At 42.1% G+C, this 21,721-nt stretch overlaps 1 protein-coding gene across 1 annotated transcript; it reads left to right on the top strand.

Annotated features, from left to right (window-relative positions):
* Positions 1 to 2,633: 2,633 nt before the first annotated feature.
* LOC127466878 (uncharacterized protein YagA-like) lies at positions 2,634 to 6,615 on the top strand. Its single transcript, XM_051778229.1, has 3 exons — positions 2,634 to 2,748; positions 5,239 to 5,904; positions 6,247 to 6,615. Exons 1-3 carry the CDS (start codon positions 2,634 to 2,636, stop codon positions 6,276 to 6,278), a joined length of 813 nt encoding a protein of 270 aa, XP_051634189.1. The 3' UTR covers positions 6,279 to 6,615.
* Positions 6,616 to 21,721: the final 15,106 nt, after the last annotated feature.

The following is a 21,721-nucleotide window of genomic DNA, read 5'->3' as shown; positions in this document are numbered from 1 at the left end:
GTAATATATATATATATATATATATATATTTGCTATAGCTTTGGCTGCTTGGTTTTTTTTCTTTTCCCTCTCTGGGAGGCAGGTCCTTGTTGTCGAGTTTCGGGGACTTGGCAGGAAGCCAGCTCGAAACTTGCACAACATTTTTTGGTGTCAGAAGTGGGATATTTTGGTTAAGTTTGGCTTGTTTTGATAAACGTTTTTCCAGGAAGACAGCCAAGCTCGGTGTTGTTTTGCAAAACCAATCTATTGTTTTGGGAACAGGTCTGGGAACACTGCCAGAGTCTGGGAAAGCAGCCAAGGAAACTTTGTTTATATAAACAAAGGTTTGTTTTGGGATCAAGAAGAAATAATAACAAAAAACAATGGCTATTTCATTAATTTGTCTTATAATTCTAGCCACCTTTACACCTGTGTTAGGCTACCGTATAGGGAGACGTCCAGACCTTGAGGATGGATGGAACAAATTGCTTCCATCCTTTAATTTTGACATCGAAGGTTTGGTAAAGGAAATCCCCATGGTTAAAATCGGCTCTAATTACTATATAAATCTTATTGCAACAGTACTGTCATTGATAAAGGTACTGGAAGTGCTACTTAAACTTGGAAGAATGGGGTTCCGTTGCCTTCCCTCTTGTAGGAAAGATCACACCTCAAAGGGACTCGCTGGAACTTTGGAAAGGGCTGCAGACAGGCCAGTCCCCGGGTGGCATGGAGCTTGGGAAGATTTCGGTAGATTAGTAGGACATGTGTCACCCCCCATTAATTGGGAGTTCACACCAGAACAAATGTTTGATTCTGGTGAGATGGCCCACTGTTTGGCAGAAGGGTGTTTTTCCTACAAAGATCCGAATATGCAATTCTCCGCTTTGTGCTGGGGCCTGGCTAATGCTTATCGAGCTGCCATAGACCACCTTCAAAGGGTTAAGGTCGACACAGAAACCCAAACCACGCCACTTGAAACCAGTGATGTCCCTATTAGGTCCACAGAAGTTGGAGTCCAAACACAACTTGAAGTCAATGCCATTTCTACTAAGCCCACTAGAACCGGGACTCAAGCTAAGAACCGGAAGGTCATCATTGCCCCTGTGAAGAAGAAGAAGACGTGGGTAAGAGAGATCAAGGAACTTACAGACTCATCTCCCCAACCAGAACGCACAGAAGAAAGAGAAGAAGAAGAAGAAGAAGAAGGAACAGAAGAACCTATCCAATTCACTCAAGATGTAGTGGACGAAGGAGCGGCAGCAATGGGAGAAGGAGCAACAGCAAGTGATGAAGGCGCGACTGCGAGAGAGGAAGTAGTGGTTGTGACTGAGGAAGGAGCGATTGGAAGAGAAGAAGCAGGTACCAGAGAGGAAGAAACGGTTACACGGGAAGGAGCACGTCCAAGAGAACTAGGGGCACGCCCAAAGGAATACAGAACAGCATCAAGAGAAAAGAAAGCAACAGTACAAACGGCCGGTGGTATATTGTCGCTTGATGATTTATATCCTGACTACACATTCAGTGTTACAAAAGACGCAAAGAAGGAGCCAAAGCATCCCCCTCAATTGGAGGGGGAATTATCCCTACCCCTCCAGACCCAACCTTCTCTTGGAGGTGTGAATGATTGGAGGAAGAGGCCCTTATCTCACCACGTGAAAGATTACTCACTACCTCCACCCGCTGGGTATCGCGAACGACGCAGGAGTCCATCCCCACGGTATGAACGACGTAGAAGTCCATCTCCGCGGCGTGAATGGCATAGGAGTCCATCCCCACGGTATGAACGGCATAGGAAACCATCTCCGCGGCGTGAACAATATAGAAGCTTATCCCCACGGCATGCTCAGTCTCCACCTCCACATGAGAGATATAGGGAGGAAGTGGGAGCAGTCCCACGTAGGAGTGGAAGAGTAAAGAGAGAGGTGGAAAAGATTCTACGTGGGAGAGATGGACAAGAAATTATGCGAGAAAGCGAAATTACACAATCACTGACCACAAGAGAGCTTCGAGATTTACGGAGAGATTATATGCGCTTGCCTGGTGAAGAAGTCCTCACCTGGCTGGTGCGATGCTGGGACAAGGGAGCTGATAGTCATGTAATTGAAGGTGATGAAGCACGACAGTTGGGATCCATTGCTCGAGACCCTGTGATAGAGCAAGAAATGGGGAGGGAGAAAATGGCGTCCAGTCTTTGGCTCCGAATACTCCACGCGGTAAGAGTGAAATACCCATTTAAGGAGTCCCTGAAGAGTTCTTCAAGAAGGTGGAGGACTGCGGAAGAAGGCATCCAATACCTACGGGAATTGGCCATGCTGGAGATCATCTATTCTGATCCAGATTATTATGATATCCAAGTTCCTGAGAATGTTCCCTGCACGCAACCAATGTGGAAAAAGGTAATTCAAGGTGCCCCTAAACCATATATTTCCTGCTTGATACCCGTATATAATCCAAAGATGGATGAACCAAGCGTGGACACTATGTGTGCTTGGATAAGAACCATCGAGGAAAATATGGAAGACTCCTTCAATCCCCTGTACCGACGCACCTACGATAGGGAAAGAACGGAGAGAGATTATGAATATTCCAGATATGAGGACGACCTTAGAGACAGAGAGGACAGAAGGTATAGAGATTACCAAGAAAGGCCAATGGGAAGATCACGGCGGGACCGACAAAGACGACCTCGGCCTAGACCTCGATCCTGGTCTCGATCTTGCTCACGATCCCTGTCATTCACACGTCGAAGGAAAGAGAACTCTAAGCGTGGGTCACGTAACCAACTATGGGCATACCTTCGTAGTAAAGGAGAAAACATGAAGAAGTGGGATGGTGAACCCACTTCTAAGCTTGAAGCTAGAGTGAGGGAGCTGAAGCGAAAGAAGACTGACAAAAAAGTTGTCTATGTAGTAGATGGAGATTTCTTAGAAGAGAAACTGCGATCGCCGAAACACGAGAAGATGGAGGTCCACTTCGACAATGGCAAAAAGTCTAAGAAGTCAAAGTCAAACTCTGACGACGAATGCTCTGATCAAGACCAGTAGAGGGGCCCTGCCTTCTGCCAGGAGAAGGAGAGGGACCAAGAAGATAACCGGGTTTACTGGGCTGTGTGGGTCCGATGGCCTGGCACATCGGATCCTCAGAGATACCAGGCCTTGATAGATACTGGAGCCCAGTGTACTGTAATGCCTTCGGAGTATAAGAGTACCGAGACTGTTACTATTTCTGGAGTGACAGGAGGGTCTCAAGAATTGTCAGTAGTAGAGGCGGACATGAGCTTGACGGGAGACCAATGGGAAAAGCGTCCCATTGTGACGGGGCCAGAAGCCCCTTGCATCCTTGGTATGGACTACCTAAGAAGAGGATACTTCAAGGACCCGAAAGGGTACCGGTGGGCTTTTGGTGTAGCCACGGTGATTGAAGAGGGGTCCAAGCAATTGTCTGCCCTTCCTGGCCTTTCAGAAGACCCTTCCATTGTAGGATTACTACGAGTTAAAGATCAAGAAGTGCCAATAGCCACAACAACTGTACACAGACGACAGTATCGGACAAACCGAGATGCTGTGATCCCTATCCACAAAATGATCCGAAAGTTGGAGAGCCAAGGGGTGGTCAGCAGAACCCATTCACCCTTCAACAGCCCCATCTGGCCTGTGCGTAAATCCGATGGAGAGTGGAGACTGACTGTGGACTATCGTGGTTTAAATGAAGTTACGCCACCGTTGAGTGCTGCCGTGCCAGATATGTTGGAGCTCCAATATGAGTTGGAGTCCAAGACAGCAAAGTGGTACGCCACCATCGACATAGCCAACGCGTTTTTCTCCATTCCTTTAGCGGTAGAGTGCAGGCCACAGTTTGCTTTCACCTGGAGGGGCGTTCAATACACCTGGAATCGACTGCCCCAGGGGTGGAAACACAGTCCAACCATCTGTCATGGACTGATCCAGGTCACACTAGAGAAGGGTAAGGCTCCCGAACACATCCAGTACATCGATGACATCATTGTATGGGGGGATACAGCAGAAGAAGTTTTCAAAAAAGGACAGACGATCATCCAGATTCTCCTCGAGGCCGGTTTCGCTATCAAGAAGAGCAAAGTCAAGGGACCTGCCCGAGAGATCCAATTCCTAGGGGTGAAATGGCAAGATGGACGACGCCAGATACCAACAGACATCATCAACAAGATTGTAGCAATGGCTCCCCCCACAAACAAGAAAGAAACCCAAGCTTTTCTGGGAGCCATAGGCTTCTGGAGGATGCATATCCCAGAATACAGTCAGATTGTGAGCCCTCTTTACTTTGTGACCCGTAAAAAGAACAATTTCCAGTGGGGTCCGGAGCAACAACAAGCTTTCAGGCAGATCAAGCAAGAAATTGCACATGCCGTGGCTCTTGGACCAGTTAGAATGGGACCAGATGTAAAGAATGTGCTCTACTCTGCAGCTGGAGATAAAGGTCCCTCCTGGAGCCTCTGGCAAAAGGTGCCTGGCGAGACGCGAGGGCGACCACTGGGTTTCTGGAGCCGAAGCTACAGAGGTTCTGAGGCCAATTACACCCCTGTGGAAAAGGAAATCTTAGCGGCGTATGAAGGTATACGAGCAGCTTCAGAGGTAATTGGTACTGAAGCACAGCTCTTCCTGGCACCCCGATTACCCGTCTTGAGCTGGATGTTCAAAGGGAAGGTGCCCCCTGCGCATCATGCCACCGATGCCACGTGGAGCAAGTGGATGGCTTTGATTACACAACGTGTCCGAATCGGGAACTCGAATCGCCCCGGCATCTTGGAAATCATAACCAATTGGCCTGAAGGTGGGAACTTCAGTCTGGCAGAAGAAGAAGAGCCAGTGAGCCGAGCCGAGGAAGCTCCGCCATTTGATCAGCTGCCAGATGAAGAAAGGCGTTATGCCCTTTTCACTGATGGTTCTTGCCGAATTGTAGGAAGGAACCGGAAGTGGAAAGCGGCCGTTTGGAATCCCACCCGACGAGTGGCAGAAGCCGCTGAGGGTCAAGGCGAGTCGAGTCAATTTGCGGAACTCAAAGCCGTCCAATTGGCCCTGGACATTGCTGAACGAGAAGGTTGGCCGAGACTCTACCTCTACACAGACTCGTGGATGATAGCCAATGCTCTATGGGGATGGTTAGAGCGATGGAAGAAGATGAACTGGAGGCGTGGAGGAAAACCCATCTGGGCTGCTGACTTGTGGCAGGACATCGCTGCCAGAGCGAAGAGTCTGAATGTGAGAGTCCACCATGTAGACGCCCATGTATCCAAAAAGCGAGCTAATGAAGAACATAATAACAACAGAGAAGCGGACCGAGCTGCACAGATAGGGGTGTCACAAGTAGACCTAGACTGGCAGCAGAAGGGAGAGCTGTTTCTGGCTCGATGGGCCCATGATGCTTGCGGTCATCAAGGCCGAGATGCCACCCACAGATGGGCACGAGACCGAGGGGTGGATTTAACCATGGATATCATTTCTGAAGTTATCCATGATTGTGAGACTTGTGCCGCTATTAAGCAGGCGAAAAGACTGAAACCCCTGTGGTATGGTGGACGATGGGATAAGTATAAGTATGGAGAGGCATGGCAGGTTGATTATATCAAACTGCCACAGACCCGCCAAGGTAAGTGCTATGTACTTACCATGGTGGAAGCAACAACGGGATGGTTAGAGACTTTTTCAGTGCCCCACGCAACGGCCCGGAATACCATTCTGGGCCTTGAAAAGCAAGTCCTGTGGCGACACGGGACCCCAGAACGTATTGAGTCGGACAACGGGACTCATTTCAAAAATGGATTAGTCACCACTTGGGCGAGGGAACATGGTATCGAATGGGTATACCACATTCCATATCATGCACCAGCTGCTGGGAAGGTTGAGAGATATAACGGATTATTGAAGACCACTCTAAAGTTATTAGGTGAGGGGACTTATAAAAACTGGGACAAGAACTTAGCCAAGGCTACCTGGCTAGTTAACACCAGGGGTTCTGTCAATCGAGCTGGCCCTGCACAGGCAGAATCCCTTCACATTGTTGATGGAGATAAAGTTCCAGCAATCCATTTGAGGGGAATGCTAGGGAAAGCTGTTTGGGTTACCCCTGCCTCAGGCCAAGACAAACCCATTCGTGGGATTGTCTTTGCTCAAGGGCCAGGACATACGTGGTGGGTAATGAGGAAGGATGGAGTCATCCAGTGTGTGCCTCAAGGAAACTTAGCCTTGGGGAAAAACTAATTGTATGTCCTAAGTTGTGTTTTTACAGGAAGCCAGTCACCAGATGAGAGAGAGACCTGAACTAAGCTGTTGCTGGTATCCGGTGATGAGACAGTCCAGTGATGAAACAGCCATAAATCAGAACTGTAATGGTGACTGAGGAGACCAAAGATCTGGACTGAACTGACATCGGTATTGATTTTCCAACGACGAGACAACTGTGCCGAGAGACCAACAAGAACTATATATATATATATATATATGCAAATGTGTATATATATGCGCGGGATGTAGACGAACGTGAGACATAGGTGTTACGTAAAGAAATAGTATGGAATAAGGGGTGGAGAATGTGGTGGTTTCACTCTAGGCCTTCCTGGAGACCAACTTGTAACCAGGAAGGAACTAGAAAAGTGATCACGGAAGTATTCCATGCTATTCCTTTACGTAACTTGAGGTATAAATAAGGCCAGCGGGAGGCATCTTGCTCTCTTCCTCTCCGGCGAGGTTCGAGAACGGCGGGTCCCTGTTTTGGTCTGGTTTATCTGGAGCTGAGGCCTACAGTGACTACCGTTATCTGCCACGCGTGAGGGGAGAGCCTTGGGCCGTGTCTAGCCATCCTGCCTGTTCGAAGGGAAGTGGTGAGATTTTTGCTAGTTTGCCTTCGGTCGGCTGGTTGGCTTGTTCGGTCCTTGCCCCTTTTTGTCCTTCTCCCTTCCCCTTTCCCCCCCCCCCCCCCCCTTCTGTGTGTGGTATTCTCCTTTTGTGTATCTGTCTCATATGTAATATATATATATATATATATATATATTTGCTATAGCTTTGGCTGCTTGGTTTTTTTTCTTTTCCCTCTCTGGGAGGCAGGTCCTTGTTGTCGAGTTTCGGGGACTTGGCAGGAAGCCAGCTCGAAACTTGCACAGTCAGTACAGATCAAATCACTAGTGTGCACACAAACAGGTTAGCCTCCTTTCTCCTTGCTTACTCCTTAACACCACAGCTTTATCCTTTCATATTCACAGCCTGCCATGCAGACTGATGAGACACACAGCTGAAATGGAGCATTTATTCCAAACTCCTTACAAGAGATTAGTGCTGTTTAAGAGCTGGAGACTGCCAGCCAGGAGAAGGTCACCTGTCTTGTTGAAAAAGGTAAACATTTCATTGAATACAGAGATTTGACAATGGCACATGACACACTGTGACTTTATTGCACCTAGCTGAAAGTTTATATGCATTAAATCATCCTGCACTTTTCGTACTTAAAGGAGGATCAGTTTGGGCTGAACATCTTTTAGAGTGAAGCCTCTAAGCAAACTGGATATTTGTGACAGTAGCTCAAGATTGGTCTATCTTGATAAACTAAAATTTGAAGTGTCGAGAGTGCAATAATTAAGGCCAGAGTTAGGGGATCACATCTAGCTAGTCCATCACCTTTGAAAGTTTATGCATGCTTATATTTTTTTGGTGAGCAAAATTTTTGATCGAATATAAAATATTATATAAAATTGAGCGATATTAGAAACATAATTGCAAAAGAAACTATAGAACAATATACTAGTAAAAGAACAAAGTGTATTTTCGTAGGACAATTTTGCTTCTTGTAGCACATCGTTTGTGAGAGCAGCACCTTGATTTCCAGTACTTGATTCCCAGTACTTTCAACAGCTTGTTTGGAACCAGGCAATTTGGGGGTAATGTGGGAACTGGCTGACTTTTGTCCTTATCTAGGTAAGGGACTACATATATACATATATACAAACATACATATGTGCATATATTCAAAGAGGCTGTATTCCATTTCCAGATATAACTATCAACCTAAGGTATTAATAGATTAGATTGTCTGAAGAAGCTATCAGCATTATGAAGAAGCTATCAGCATTATGAAGAAGCATTCTGTACCAAACATTTTCTTGGCACCACAATGATTTCAGAAAGCATTTTGGTTGGAGAAATATCTGATTGTACAGATGCTTCAGTAAATGGATGCAGGTGAGCCAGGAGTGGAATAGATCTGCTAAGTGCAGTAGGTGAAGGAAGTTGGGATAGAGTCCTTGCGCAGCAGGTTCTCACACTAATTACAAAGTGGAAAAAATGAGTGTGAGAATGGATGATCTTTGAAAAAAGTAACTCTGTTTCTTCTGCTCTCTTAATTCATCCCCATTATACCAACTCCACTATATCTTATCAATAAATATTCATTCTGTGCTTGAAAAATCAAAATCTTATCAGTTTGGTTCTACTAGTCACTGCTCTTGCCTAACCATATCTTAGCACCAAGATAGCTAATAAATGTTTCTTATTCAAAAAAACCAAGCTTTAAAAATCCACCTTGATCATTTGAAGGGGACTTTTCCTCCAGAAAACTGGGCTCATTCCTTACCTTTAAAACGGAGTTAAGCAGATCCCTAACTGTTATCAGAGCTACAAGCAGCCTGAGCTCACTATCTGCACATGACAAAGGCAAGAATAGCTGGGATGGTCTTCAGGCTGGAATGCATGCCTCACTCCTCAGCCACCTCCCCTGGAATGCTGAGCAGCAAGATGGGGAGAAAACCTTACAGACCTTGAAGGAGAGATCGTGTGAAATCATAGTCCTGAACTGTCTTCAGAAAGGAAATTAAGGTACCTGGTTGTATCCATAAACCTTCCAAGGTTGCCAAGCCCCAATGCCTTATAAACACTCTGAGCAAAGAATGAACTTGGAGGTGGCATGGGAGGTGGGCATGCAGGGGCACAGACTTCAGCAAGAGGCAAAGCACAGAGAAAGAGGGCTTTGTTCTCAGTCTGATCTGCGGAAAGCTATCTTCCCTCAAGAAATAACATTCTGCAAGGAACTGATCACTGATTTCACTCTGACCTCTTGGTCAGATGTCACGGTTGTCAACATACTGAAAGCATCTCAGTGTGGAAGAAACAAATTGAGGATACATCAAGAGTGTGAGAGAAGACAGTAACAGTAATATTGTAATGTTAGTTAATAATTTGATGGTAATCACTGATGTTATAAATGTTTGAATCCTTCATCATATTGATAGCCCATGGTGCTGGACACATTAGCCAGTGGAGGAACACTCAGATATGCCTGGTATTCACAGCCAAGGCATAGGATGCCTCTGTCCCACTCTGGACAGCCTTCGTATGGGATATCAGTATCTCAAGCCAGCCATCTGAGTCTCACTTCATAATCAAAGAGTAAAAATGAGCCTCTTCATTATTTATTGAAAAAAGAAAAAGGCGTAGCATTAATCAGACAAGTTACTATAAAAGGATACAAGAGATACTAGCCCATAGATTTTGACTCTTAGACACAGTGAATCACACCGTCAGTGTTTGTGTGCCTGGGTTTTCCAAGAGCATTGGAACAGGTAGATCTACTCAGTATAGAATTAACTTGTGTGGAGAAAACTCCCCTGGTGACAAAGGGCAGAAGATGTGGTCACTCTCAATATGTACTTAAAAAAAAGACCAAAGGTAACGGTAGTGTCTAATTTTGGAAAAGGATAGGGACCATATAGTAGATCATTCACCCAGGAGGAAAGTGGGGGATGTGTGTACCCCAGATGATAATAGAGTCTGATTCTTCCTATACATTTGCCTCATGCTGTAGAGGTGTGCAGAGTTACTACTTGTCTTTTGTCAGATTTTCCTTTTTTCTTCAAAAGTGTCATTTGTGATGCTGAGAGCCCAAGGACTCCAGCTGTTGACCATTGTTGGGAACTGTGAGCAGTCAGACCACTTGCAGCCTAGAGAATTGGGTCTTAGTGTGATGGTGCAGCTTGTCAGCATTCCCTCTCCTCAGCAATAACCTTTGAACCCACCAGTCAGTCCCATCTGGGTAGTGTGTGGGCACTTTCAGCAGCAGCTATCCTGTGAGCTTTAGTGCTTTAATGAATTAAGATACTGCTTTAAATATTGCTCCTTCTGTAAATCAAATCTCAAAACACTGGGTTTTTTATGAGGCATTCTCATTTCTCTTACTTGAAAGCACCTCTTTTTCCCCCTTTATCTGATGTCAGAGCTCACAGAGAGATTGCTCTGTTCCTCCTTCAGTCTTCAGAAAGGGCACAGAAACAGTGGGTCTTCAGTTCCTCTGCTGAGGGTTACTGGGGAAAAAACAGAGGAAAGGAAAAGAGAAGCAGAGAGGATAGTAATTAAAATTAACTACAGGAACATATGATTAATGTTATTTGTATAATAGCATTTAACCAACAGCAACACCCTCATAACAATAGGTGGTTTGAGGGAATGTTGTGGCAAATGTAAGGAGCTGCTGTTGGTGGATAATAATATGCTTCTGCAAAAAGGATCTCTTCATGATTCATGTTTTAGAGTTGCAAAAATAACAGTAAGGGGGAAAAAAAAGATCCTGGGTACAAATACGAGACTACAGCTGAACTTAGACAGCACCTTTATGAATATTACAAGGACACTGACATCACTGGTGTATTTTCTGTATAACAGTCTTCAAATTGTTAATAGGACTAAATGCAACTAACTGCAAGACTTGTTTCTCTAGCTGTATCCTACTGTAGTAGTTAGACCTTATAAAAATCACCAAAATAGTGTTTTAAATGTTTAAACCTGCAGATATTTTGGTGATAATTATCTTTCTGTACTACCTCTTCCAGAAAAAAACGCAAGCAAAAAGAAAATTGTCCAAAACTATTTTCCAAAGGCTAGAGAAACAGACAGCTTTTATTCTAAGTGCTTGCACTACTGTTCCTCTGCAACCTACAGGAAATCAGGTCTGTGAGAGTCACATCCTTAAGTCATTTTTCTGTGTCCATCTAGTGATTTGTAAAAGTCATTTTTCCATGCTGGTCCTGGGGAACATTAGGAATGTTCTGTTGTACAAGCAGTGGCTCCTGCTCTACAGAGACATGTGTGATACACTAAATTCAGCCCCCTCCAAGTCTCTCTGGCTTCAGTGAGATTATTCATTTGAGCAGAATAGTTCACCAGTGTCATGGTTTAACCTGAGACACAGCTAAACACCACCCAGCTATTCACTCACTCCCGTCCAGTGAGATGGGGAAGAGAACTGGAAAAAAGGTAACACTTCTGGGTTGAGATGAGCACAGTTTAATAAGACAGAAGATGAAGGGAAAATAATGATAATGAAAGAATATAATCAATCAATCAACATGGCCAGGCTTCGTGAACGAAGATTTGGGAAAAAAATAAACTCTGGTCATGAAAGAATACACAAGTAATACATAATGCAATTCCTCACCAGCCACTGACCAATGCCCAATCAGTCCCTGAGCAGAGGGCCATCACCCCTCCAGCCAACTCCCCTACTTTTGTTGTTCAGCATGACACCATGTGGTAGGGAATACCCCTTTGGACAGTCAGGGTCAAGTGTTCTGGTTGTGACCCCTCCCAGCTTCTCATGGACCCCCAGCTTCCTCGCTAGGAGGGCAGCATGGGAAGCTGAAAACTCCTTGTCTTAGTGCAAGTGCTGCTCTGCAGCAACCAAAACATCGGTGTGCTATCAACTTTTTCTCACCCAAATCCAAAATACTGTTCTAGCTACTAGGAAGAAAATTAACTCTATCCCCACCAGAACAAGGACAAACAGCTATAAAAATTAGCACGGCTGAGATATGCATTCAGGAACCCTAATTATAGCTACTGTGAGCTACTATTATCTATGTATTTGTTAAGCATCTACAATTTGCTTAGCAGTAGCCATCACTAGACACATTAAAAGAATGTGAGGGTTAAATGTAGATGTTGTTTGAAGACAACATTATCTTAGGCTCCAGTGGGGTCATTATTTCAGCCTTGCAATCTGAAAGATAGATCTGAAAATAAAATGCCCCAGAAATTGTAACTGTAGTTGATAAAATAATGAAAAAGAAAGAGATATTTAAATTATTTGCCAAATAAAATAAGAAGTAACTCTCAATTGAATCATACATTGGTTTTCTTCTTGGAGATTGCATTCTTCATTTAGGCATTTTTAAAACCTTGTGACGTTCTGATGTAACAGAAATCTATGTCAGCAGGGGATCATCTGAACTCAGATATGTACCCAAATGCAAGAGCAGCACAAATATAGCCACACAGGATGCTTATATGGTGTCTGAAACAGGAATAAGAGGGTTAAAATTAAATAATGACTTCACAGAAGCAAGTAGTATGGTTCTATCTCTTCTACTGTGTACAATATTGACCATTCTGCAGGAAGAGAGAATTTCCAGCTGATATTGCTGGAAGCAGCAGACTCATTTTTCAGCATATGTTCCCTTCATTATCTTTCAGGAAGAAACAGCAAATTCCAGAGGTTAGAAGCAATGAAGTTGTTGGAAGCAAACAGGTCTGTAACAACCTAAACTCCTTTTGCTGCCTGTTCAACCCTGTCTTCCAACCCACAGATACATGGGTCATCCCTACACTGGTGTAATTTATTCATTAAGAATTCACTCCAACAGTCACAAGAATGACTCTTCAGTTTTCAACCATATAGGGTGACAGCATTTTGTCAAGACTTGATTCTCTCTGATATTTTTATTAGAAGTTCTGACAACAATGATCTTGGAGATTTTAGAGAAGAAGGTTATTTAAATTTAGATGCTTTAGAAGGGTGATTTGTAGAAACATTATTTTGAAAGTATAACCTTTTTTTAATGCAAATTAAAATGGCTTAATTATTTTCTGCGTAATTTCATCATGTGCTCTTCTACCTTCCACAGGTGTGTGTATAGTTGTTGAAGTCTTTCTTTCCTAGCAATAAGCTTATATGATGACATGAACACTTAAATTAAAATTTATTCCATAAGAAGAGTAGTGCCCTCTAAGAGGCTTTTTTTCTTGGTAATTGGGTGTTGTGCCTGTTTCTGAAAAACAGATGCAGTATTATGTGAAAGCTCAACTGAATGCCGGAGAATTGGTTTTATTTAGAGCATTGCTAGCTTTCTGGCAGTAAATATGTTGATCTATGGATTTTTAAAATATTTTAATTGCATATGACAGAATATATTTCTTTAATTTATTGTGGTGTCTAATGTTGATGGAACACTGATATACTGACTTTTTAATAAAATTAACTCTAAACCCCTAATTTGGAATGCAGATGCATCATAAGAACAACATAGTTATGGTTACACAACTCTCTAAAAGGATCTGGTTTAAATGGATCAGGGAAAGAGGTACATGAGGGACTGAGGCCTGTTCTCAATGAACTTGTATCCCCCAGTCTTTATTGATATTGGACATTGTCCCAGCAAAGTTTCAGGACCTCGTTGACCTTCATCAGGTTTGCATGGACCCAATCGTCAAGCCTGTTAAGGATCCTGTGGATAACATCCCTTCCCTGTGGCCTATCAATTGCACCACTCAGCTTGGTGACATCTGCAATCTTGCTGAGGGTACACTCAGTCCCCCTGTCTACATAACTGATGAAGATATCAAGTAGAAATTGTCCCAGCATGGACTCTTGAGAAACATCTCCTCATTACTGTTTTTCATCGGGACATTGAGCCATTGACTGTCACTCTTTGGACATAGTCAGTCAGTTCCTTATCCATCTCACAATCCATCCATCAAACTCATATCTCTCCAGTTCAGAGGTAAGAATGCTGTGGGGAACTGTATCAAAGGCCTTACAGAAGTCTATGTAGGTGACATCTATAGAAGTCTGTGCAGATGACATCCCTTGTCCACTGACACACTGCACCATAGAAAGACACTAGATTAGTCAGGACTTCTACAGCCTGAGACAGATCTATGAATTTTCGTGTTTCTATAGTGAGAATATCACAATTATATGTGATAGACTGTCCTATTCTACTTCTTTATGAAATTTGAGGTACAGGTAAAAAGTTCACATGGTGGGAGTGTGAGAAGAGATTGCATGGGACTCATATGAAAGGGCTTTGCTGATCTTAGCAAGAAGAATGAAAAGACAAGCTAACTGTTTATTCTGCTTTGACTTACTTTTCCTCTATGTTTTAAAGGTTGCCAAAAAGAAAAAAATAGAGTGTTATAGAATTGAAGACCGTTATATAAGCAAAAGGAGACTGTTAATTCTATGTGTGAACTCAATTCTGTCGCTGCATAAGTCCTGTATATTTGGTATTTTTGCAACTGTGAGCTTGTATTGCAACTTTCTGTCCTTAATTCTGGATGGTATGTCAAGAATTCAGTTTCTCTGCTCTGCAGAGCACAAGTTAACTAAGAATAGCTGGTTTAAAAGTTGAAATTCAAAACCTGATTGTACCTGGAATAATTATGATAGAAGGGATGAAGACACACCTTTGACACCAGGACAACAGCATTTCAGTTATCCAGTTCTTGCTAAAAAGCCAAAAAATATACAGACTTTTCAGTTTAAACAGTTGTATGAATAACTTCACATAAAAACACAGAGTATATGTCACTGGAATAAACCGCTTCCTTGTTTTAGCTGGTGGCTGTTGTTGTAAAATCAAACTGCAACAAATACTTGACAGGGAAAATTTTAATTGCAAACAGGTAAAGTCACAAAATTTTAGTCAACTTAAGCCTTTCTGTTGACATTTGGGACTGATTGTAGGCGTTGCAACTTACAGTACATGAGCAAGTGACCTTTCAATGAATTAAAAAAGGTTAAACTTAAAAACAACAATTATTTTTTAAATTATAAATTATGAAAGTAGACACATCACTTCAGGGAACTGTTAAAGTCAAACTTAAGTAAAATTCAGAAAAAAAATTTCCTTTTCTGATTCCAGTAACAAGGCTGCTCAACAGTCAAAATTATTTGTAATGTCCTTTCTTTTTAAGTCAGAAATAGAAAGATTCAGTATTTGAGCCTTTAAAGCTGGGGTCTAATAGATACCATATTTTATACTTGCCTTTTTGTATGATAATTGCTACTGATTACGGGATAAAAGGGTGTTGGCATCTCACCCCTTACAGTAATTGTCCAATAGGATAGTTCTGTGGTGTAAAGTGCTGCTCAAGATAAATAGGGTCAGTAGAATACAAATGTACTCAGTATCTGTCCCTGAACCTTGATGAAAGTTTCTGGTAGGAAACCAGAATCACTAGATTCATTTAGATGCTCTGGAGTATTGTGCTGGAAGCAGTTGCCTTTATCTACCTTATTCATCGAGAGCTTTAGTTATTGTTTCTTATTATACTTTATTTACTTTGAGAGTTTGGTCTTCTTATTAAGAGCCTGTACATATATACCAATGTAAAAATACTAATTTTATATTAAAAATATAATACAATAGATACATCTGAAAAAGAATGAAGAGTGTATTGGGCTTTTCTGCAATAGAATTACTGTTCTTCACAGTAGCTTGTAGGGGGCTATGGCTTGGATTTGTACTGAAAAGAGTGTTAATAACACAGGGATTACTGCTGAGCAGTGCTTGCAGAGAGTCAAGGCCTTTTTTGCTCTTTACACTTCCTCAACAGGTAGAAGCTGGGGGTGCAAAAGAGACTGAGTGGAGAGACAGCTGAGGCACCTGTCCCCAACTGACCAAAGCAATATCCCACATCATGTGATGCTGTGCTCAGCAGTAAAAGCCAGGGGAAGAAGAAAGAAGCTGGGATAATTTAGTGTTGACATTTGTCTTCGCAAGTCACCATTATAGTGATGAAGCCTGCTTTCCTGGAGATGACTGACTACCTCCCTGCTGATGGGAAGTACTGGAAGAATTTCTTACCTGTTTTGTTTTGGGCTTGGCTTTTGCTTTACCTACTGAACTGTCTGTAGTTCAACTCACCATTTTTCACGTGAAAGTGAGTTAATGTTGGAGTTGCTTAGCTACTGGCTGGGGTTAAACCACACCACACCAGAATATTAATCCCCCCTCTTCTTCTCTTTGTCAGCACTGGCTCCAAATTGTGCAGCTGCTGTAGTACCAAATGTGTGAAATTTCATCTTTTAGCCCTGCTTCATGACTTGCTTTTAAAAAAATGGACTGAAGCTTTAAATTTTCATCATTAAATGACTGAGGATTATTAAAGATGCTTAAGCACAAACCAGTTGCGTGACTTGGAGTGTGTCTCTGTGTGTGCGTGTTCTGTGATCTATCTTCAGGCACAACTAGTCTTCAGGCAAGAAACACTGTAGGTATTTCTCAAGGAAAGGTGCAAAACTTGTTAGGAAATGAAGCAACAATTCAGCATTGATTCACACAAAAATATTCAGATCTTTTCAAGAAATCAGAATATACTGAAGAATGAAGAGGTTTTGGGTTTTTTAAAATTTCATTTTGTGTTTTACTGACAGACTTTTCAAGAACAACACAGAGATTAATCTTTCCTGAAGAGAAATATAACTATTACAGATTTGGAGAATTCCGGTAAAAACCTTCTTTATCTTCTCCACCCAAAATGCAATTCATTCCCCAAGGAGATTTACTCCTTGCAGTTATACACAGTCATTCCCATATGATTTCTATCTGGTTTGGCCTCTGTAATATTAATAACAACCATAATTGTGCCTTCCGACCCCAGTTTAACATGACACATTTCAGTTCACATATTAAGTAAAATGTTTAATCACTAGTGTGCTGAGGGAGGAGCAGGTGTTCTCAATATCTCACCTCCAAATGCTTGCCCTATGGCTGGTTTCCTCTTACACACCCATTTATTATAAAGCTGATGGAACTGGCTGCTCCCACCTCTCTGAGCTTCTTAAGTAGCACCTCTGGCATCAGCATTATTAAAAAATAAAATCAAATATGAAAGAAATAGGGCAAGCTGATGGTCATAAGGACTTGGTGCTCTTTAGATTACACAGCTCCTTAGGTATGTCCTTACATTTAATGATGAGCACTTAGTCCCTGCAAGTATATAAACACCTAAGCTCAGGTTATTTTTTGATTTAACAGCTAATGCTTAAATCATGGTTCTTAATAGATTGAGAATGCTTTTACCTCCCAAGTAATAAAAAGAAGAGGGATCCAGGTTTCCTTTTTTTTTGAGGGTTTTTAAAGACTGCTTTGTTCTTGAGCCTACAAGGGCTAGTCAAGGGATTTCATGTAATAATGTGAGAAGTGTACTTGATGGAGAACTTGTGTCATCCCGTGCAGAAAGGTAAAGCACAGGTCACTTTCTTTTTAGAAGAGAAGAACTATTCATTACAGAATAAAGCTGAATTCTCATTCTGCATCTCTGAGGTTCAAAATAATGAAAATGAAGCCCTTGAAAACTTATTAAAACCCAGTGAAGGTTGTTATGCACAACTTACATTTTGATGAGAATTCCTAGAAATTGCTACCTCTTGTACCTTTGCAATGTACTTTGAGCTTTCCCAATGCTGACCTATGTTTTAAGGTCAGAACTTTCAGCTATTCCTGCTACCTCTGAACTTTAACAAAACATAGAATGGAGAATATTGCTTGATAATGCCCAAATAAAGCCTGTAACTCCTGATCATGACAGAGCAGCTGTCTTTTCAAAAGCCATCCTGTCTTTATTTAAAGACCACCTTAAGTGATGAGGAATGTGTGAAATGCTTATAAATTTAACTGCAGTAAAAAGGTATTTTTATATAAAATTTCATGTTAATTCAAGTGACTAAATTGTATATTGTCTGTTGGGATGAAGAGCCTTTTTCACTCAAAAACAGTCTCTCAAAGGCAGTATTTGTAGACTACAAGCAAGTCACCTCTTAGCCTTTCCTTGGATACACTAAAGAAATCAAACTTCTTTATCCTCCAGCTGAAAACATGTTTTTCCTGAATGTGACTGGTTCTTATAACTCTTGTCTGCCTTTTCTAATAACCTTTAGCACAGACACCAGAACTGACAGTAATGCTCTCATTAATGCCAAGAAGAGTCACATCACTACTGCTTTATAATTTTCCTTGTTTCCACTTCAAAAGTTCCCACGGGGTCTTTCCACGCTTAATAGTGCTGAAAATGGGTGCTCAAGTGGTTGGCTACTGTAACCCTGTATCATCTTCGACATCACTGATTGCTAAAATAAAATCTCACCCTAAAAATGTGACCAATTTCCTTGAAGATATTAAAATGTGAGTTGCTAAGTACTATTTATAATGAATTTCAGATCACTCTGTAGAAACTGGCCTTCTCTTAGTATTATTTACTGTTCCACAGATTTTTCTTCAGCTGCTAATTGTCTGTTTTGTTCAATTAAGCATCAATGTCCCATTAGTTACCCCTCAGACTATTCCATGACCCATCTGTTCACACCAAAAGGAAGTTGTATTCATCTTAGTCATTTTTCTTTCTTAAATTCATCCATTACTTCTATTAATATTCCTTTGTGAAATCTGAAGTCTTTTTTCTTTCACCCCAGGAAGCCAGGCTTCAGTGTTAAGACTGGCAAAGGCAGTGATTATAATGGGTGCAAATCTGTTTTATTTTTAACTTGCTTTTTTCACTCTGCAGCTGTTCTAACTGATTTGGGAATGACCTGCAGGCAGTAAGCAAGCACCCCCTATCCCTATCCATCATAACTCGTCCCTTCTTTTATTCTGTCTCATCAAGTCCACTAAAGCATTTTTCAAAGGATCAGCCTTTTTATTTCCAGTATTTTCCACATGGCAGTGCAGTAATAAGGCTGGCACAAGACTCACTGCAGGGAATGAAACTTGTCCTAAACCCACTAAGCTGTTTTCACAGCCCAAAGCTTAGCCAAAAATTTGTTGTGAATTCTCTCTACTATTCCATTATCTGCACAGTTTACTGCAGCCCCTGTATCAGGAAAAGTCTTTTCACTCACAAGGGAAAATGGCATAGATTAGGAGAGATGCTGCTTTGTACAGCACAACAGGAGTACTTGGAGATGTTCCATTTCTGTCTGTAGTGTAGCACTCTTTGTTCTAGCCAAGCAATGTATCCTTTTACTAGATGTTAGCCACAAAGGAGTTTTTAAACATCACACATGGGCTACTGAGAAATATTTGACCATGTGTCAACATTCACATTGCAGCATCTTGCTCATATGCTGATGCTTGCATACTTGGCTGAGCTGATGAGCTGATACTGCACTCGAGCTGAATGCATCCTTGCCTCTCCTCCTCAGCTGTACTCACAAATGCCTCACCCTCCACCAAAAAACCCAAAACCAAACAACAACAACAACAAACAAAAAACCCAAACAAAGTAAAACCAAAAACAAACAAAAAACCCAAACCAACCAAACAAAAAAACCCAAACCAAACAAAAACCAAAACCAAATTAAAAACCACCAAAACCAAAAGCAACACATCAAACCCAAAAAAAACAACAAAACCAAGCAAACATAAAAACACCAAACCAACCAAGAAAAAACCAACCAAACAAAAAAATACCCAAACAAAAAACCCAAATCAAAACAGGTGGGGGATCTTTTTCTTTTACACCAGAAATTGAAAAATTCATCTGAGAGAATCATGACCTACATGCAAATCCATTTAATTCCTGGTTTTGAGCAAAGAATTCGATTCCAAATTACAACAGGTAGTTGTAGGAGTCATCTTCTCTATGTTTTTCTTAAATGTCTCTTTAAGAAGGGGCTGATGCTCACATCTCCATTCCCAGGAGAACATTTACACTCTTGGTTGTAGCTGGACATCTTCCCGATCAGGACATTTCCCTGATCAGGACATCTCCCTGATCTTCCAATAAGACTACCCTTCCAAGAAGCAAAATATTTGCAGCATGTGGAAGGGACCAGAAATGAGCAACAGAAAAGGCTTATGCTCAGGTCTGGGAGCCTGAACTGAGAGAAGTAACCCAGATATCTGGTCTCTGCTGCAGAGAATGCTGATACACATTATCTGAGGGGTTTTCTGTGTAAACTGCAGAAACAAGGATACAAAGCAGTAAATTTGGAAATGCTGGTCTGTAGCAGCTGTAGGTGTTTTCCCTCAAAACAAGGTTTCAAACTAGAGAAGTTACAATTGCCTGTCTAAAGTCCTTACTTGGGGTATTCCAAGAATGGAAAGGAGAGGAATTTTACCCCTCTGTGCTGAATATCTCTCTTCATTAACAGTAACGTGACCCTTTTTCTGTTTGCAGAATTTCTATTACTGTTTTTTGTTGGTTTACCTTTCAACTAGTTCTGAGCTCTGGATGTTGTTCTGGGGCCTCAGGATGCTTATAAGATAAGCACTGCAGCATCGACATGGTGAGGCATCAGCAAATCCTGTGCTGACTCCAACCTCAACTAAAGCAGAAGAGCAGATCAAGAAGGGGTACTGGATCTGCCTTAAACTGGGAAAAATGATGATTATGAAGGGAAAGTCCCTGCAGCTGGGATGCATTAGGGCAGAATGATGTAAGGATGAGACTGAAACAGATTTTTTTCCCAAAGAAGGAGTTGAGACACAGAAGGAAAAAAAAAAAAGGTTTCTTATTGTGAAAAATCTTTAAAAGTCAGAAAGGCATAGTAGGGTCCTAGGTAAGAGTATCTCTCATGATCATATATTCCTCTGAATCACAGAATGATTTCTGACAAAAAGCGTTTTTCCTGAGTCTGAGGTGGTCTGGGGGTCAAAGCCTGTCCTGTCTCCGTAGTCCTTAAATGGTTCTTGCTTCTTGCTCTCTCTTCACTCTTTTTGTTTATCCCTAATGACTCTATCTGGCCCAACTTTCACAAGGCTTCTCAGTACCTCACTGGGTAGGGCCTCATACTCCCTCATACTTCATGTCAAATTATTTTGTCAGACACCATTTATAGGTTTTTATGCTTGTAAAAACTACAGGAGCTTGGAAACAATAACTAGTTTTTTTGAAATGTTTTTGCTATTGTAATAAAAATAGCAGACCACAACAATAAACCCACTCCTTTACATCAATTAAATTAAAACAAAACAGTAATGCTCTGATTCAGACATGGGGAAAGGGGAATTTAAACTTAGGGCTGAAAATGTCTTAGTCCAGACGAGCTGACCTGAGACTGAGTTAATTCATTGTCCTGGGGAACCATAACCCTTTTTAAAATGTCTCCGGCTTCCAACAAGAAGCAGATCCGACTTTCCTGGACTTTACATTCTCAAAATGGTCCTTGATGTTTCGACCTTAAGCCAGCTGCGGGTTTAGTGGACCTTGGAGTGCAATAAGTTTCTCCAGGACAACGGTTTCCTACTAAACCTCTCCCCCTTCTCAAAACTCTCTTCACCCCTGTCACCACTGAGAGCATTTGTAGGGGTAAATAAAACTTCCCGGGGCTGCTCTGTCGGGCCTGAGGACAAATCGTATGAAAAGGCTCATGTCTATACAGTTAAACTGCCTTAACCCTTCCTCAAAGTGCCCCCAGATAGTGTTTTCTAGCCTGAGCTGGCTCCCAGATTGTCCCTATGATAGCGCTACTTGGCTGAGACCAAAACTGTGTGAAACATTTCACAGTATGAATGGTTGCATTCATTCTGTGCTCAGGTCCATGTGCCGACCTGATTTAGTTTATTTATTAGGTTAGTTACTTATTAGGGGCCCCTGGTGCTCTAGTGGTTAGGATGCAGCACTCTCACCGCTGCGACCCGGGTTCGATTCCCAGTCAGGGAAAAACTCCCCTGGGCAGATGGAGCTCGTCAGCCCTGTAAGGCCATCCATCTAAGAGAAGGCCA

This window comes from Manacus candei, unplaced genomic scaffold, assembly GCF_025592945.1.
Source record: "Manacus candei isolate 608988 ecotype Guabito, Panama unplaced genomic scaffold, ASM2559294v1 h1tg000011l, whole genome shotgun sequence".
NCBI classification, from domain to species: Eukaryota; Metazoa; Chordata; class Aves; order Passeriformes; family Pipridae; genus Manacus; species Manacus candei.
This window is presented reverse-complemented; position numbering and strand designations above follow the sequence as displayed.

Bases quoted from the DNA above. Each gene is read 5' to 3' on its own strand.
- LOC127466878 (XM_051778229.1), top strand. From the start codon at position 2,634: ATGGGAAGATCACGGCGGGACCGACAAAGACGACCTCGGCCTAGACCT. The intron at 2,749-5,238 runs GTGGGTCACGTA...TCCACCATGTAG, and splicing joins AAGGAAAGAGAACTCTAAGC to ACGCCCATGTATCCAAAAAG. The intron at 5,905-6,246 runs GTGAGGGGACTT...GTGTTTTTACAG, and splicing joins GACCACTCTAAAGTTATTAG to GAAGCCAGTCACCAGATGAG.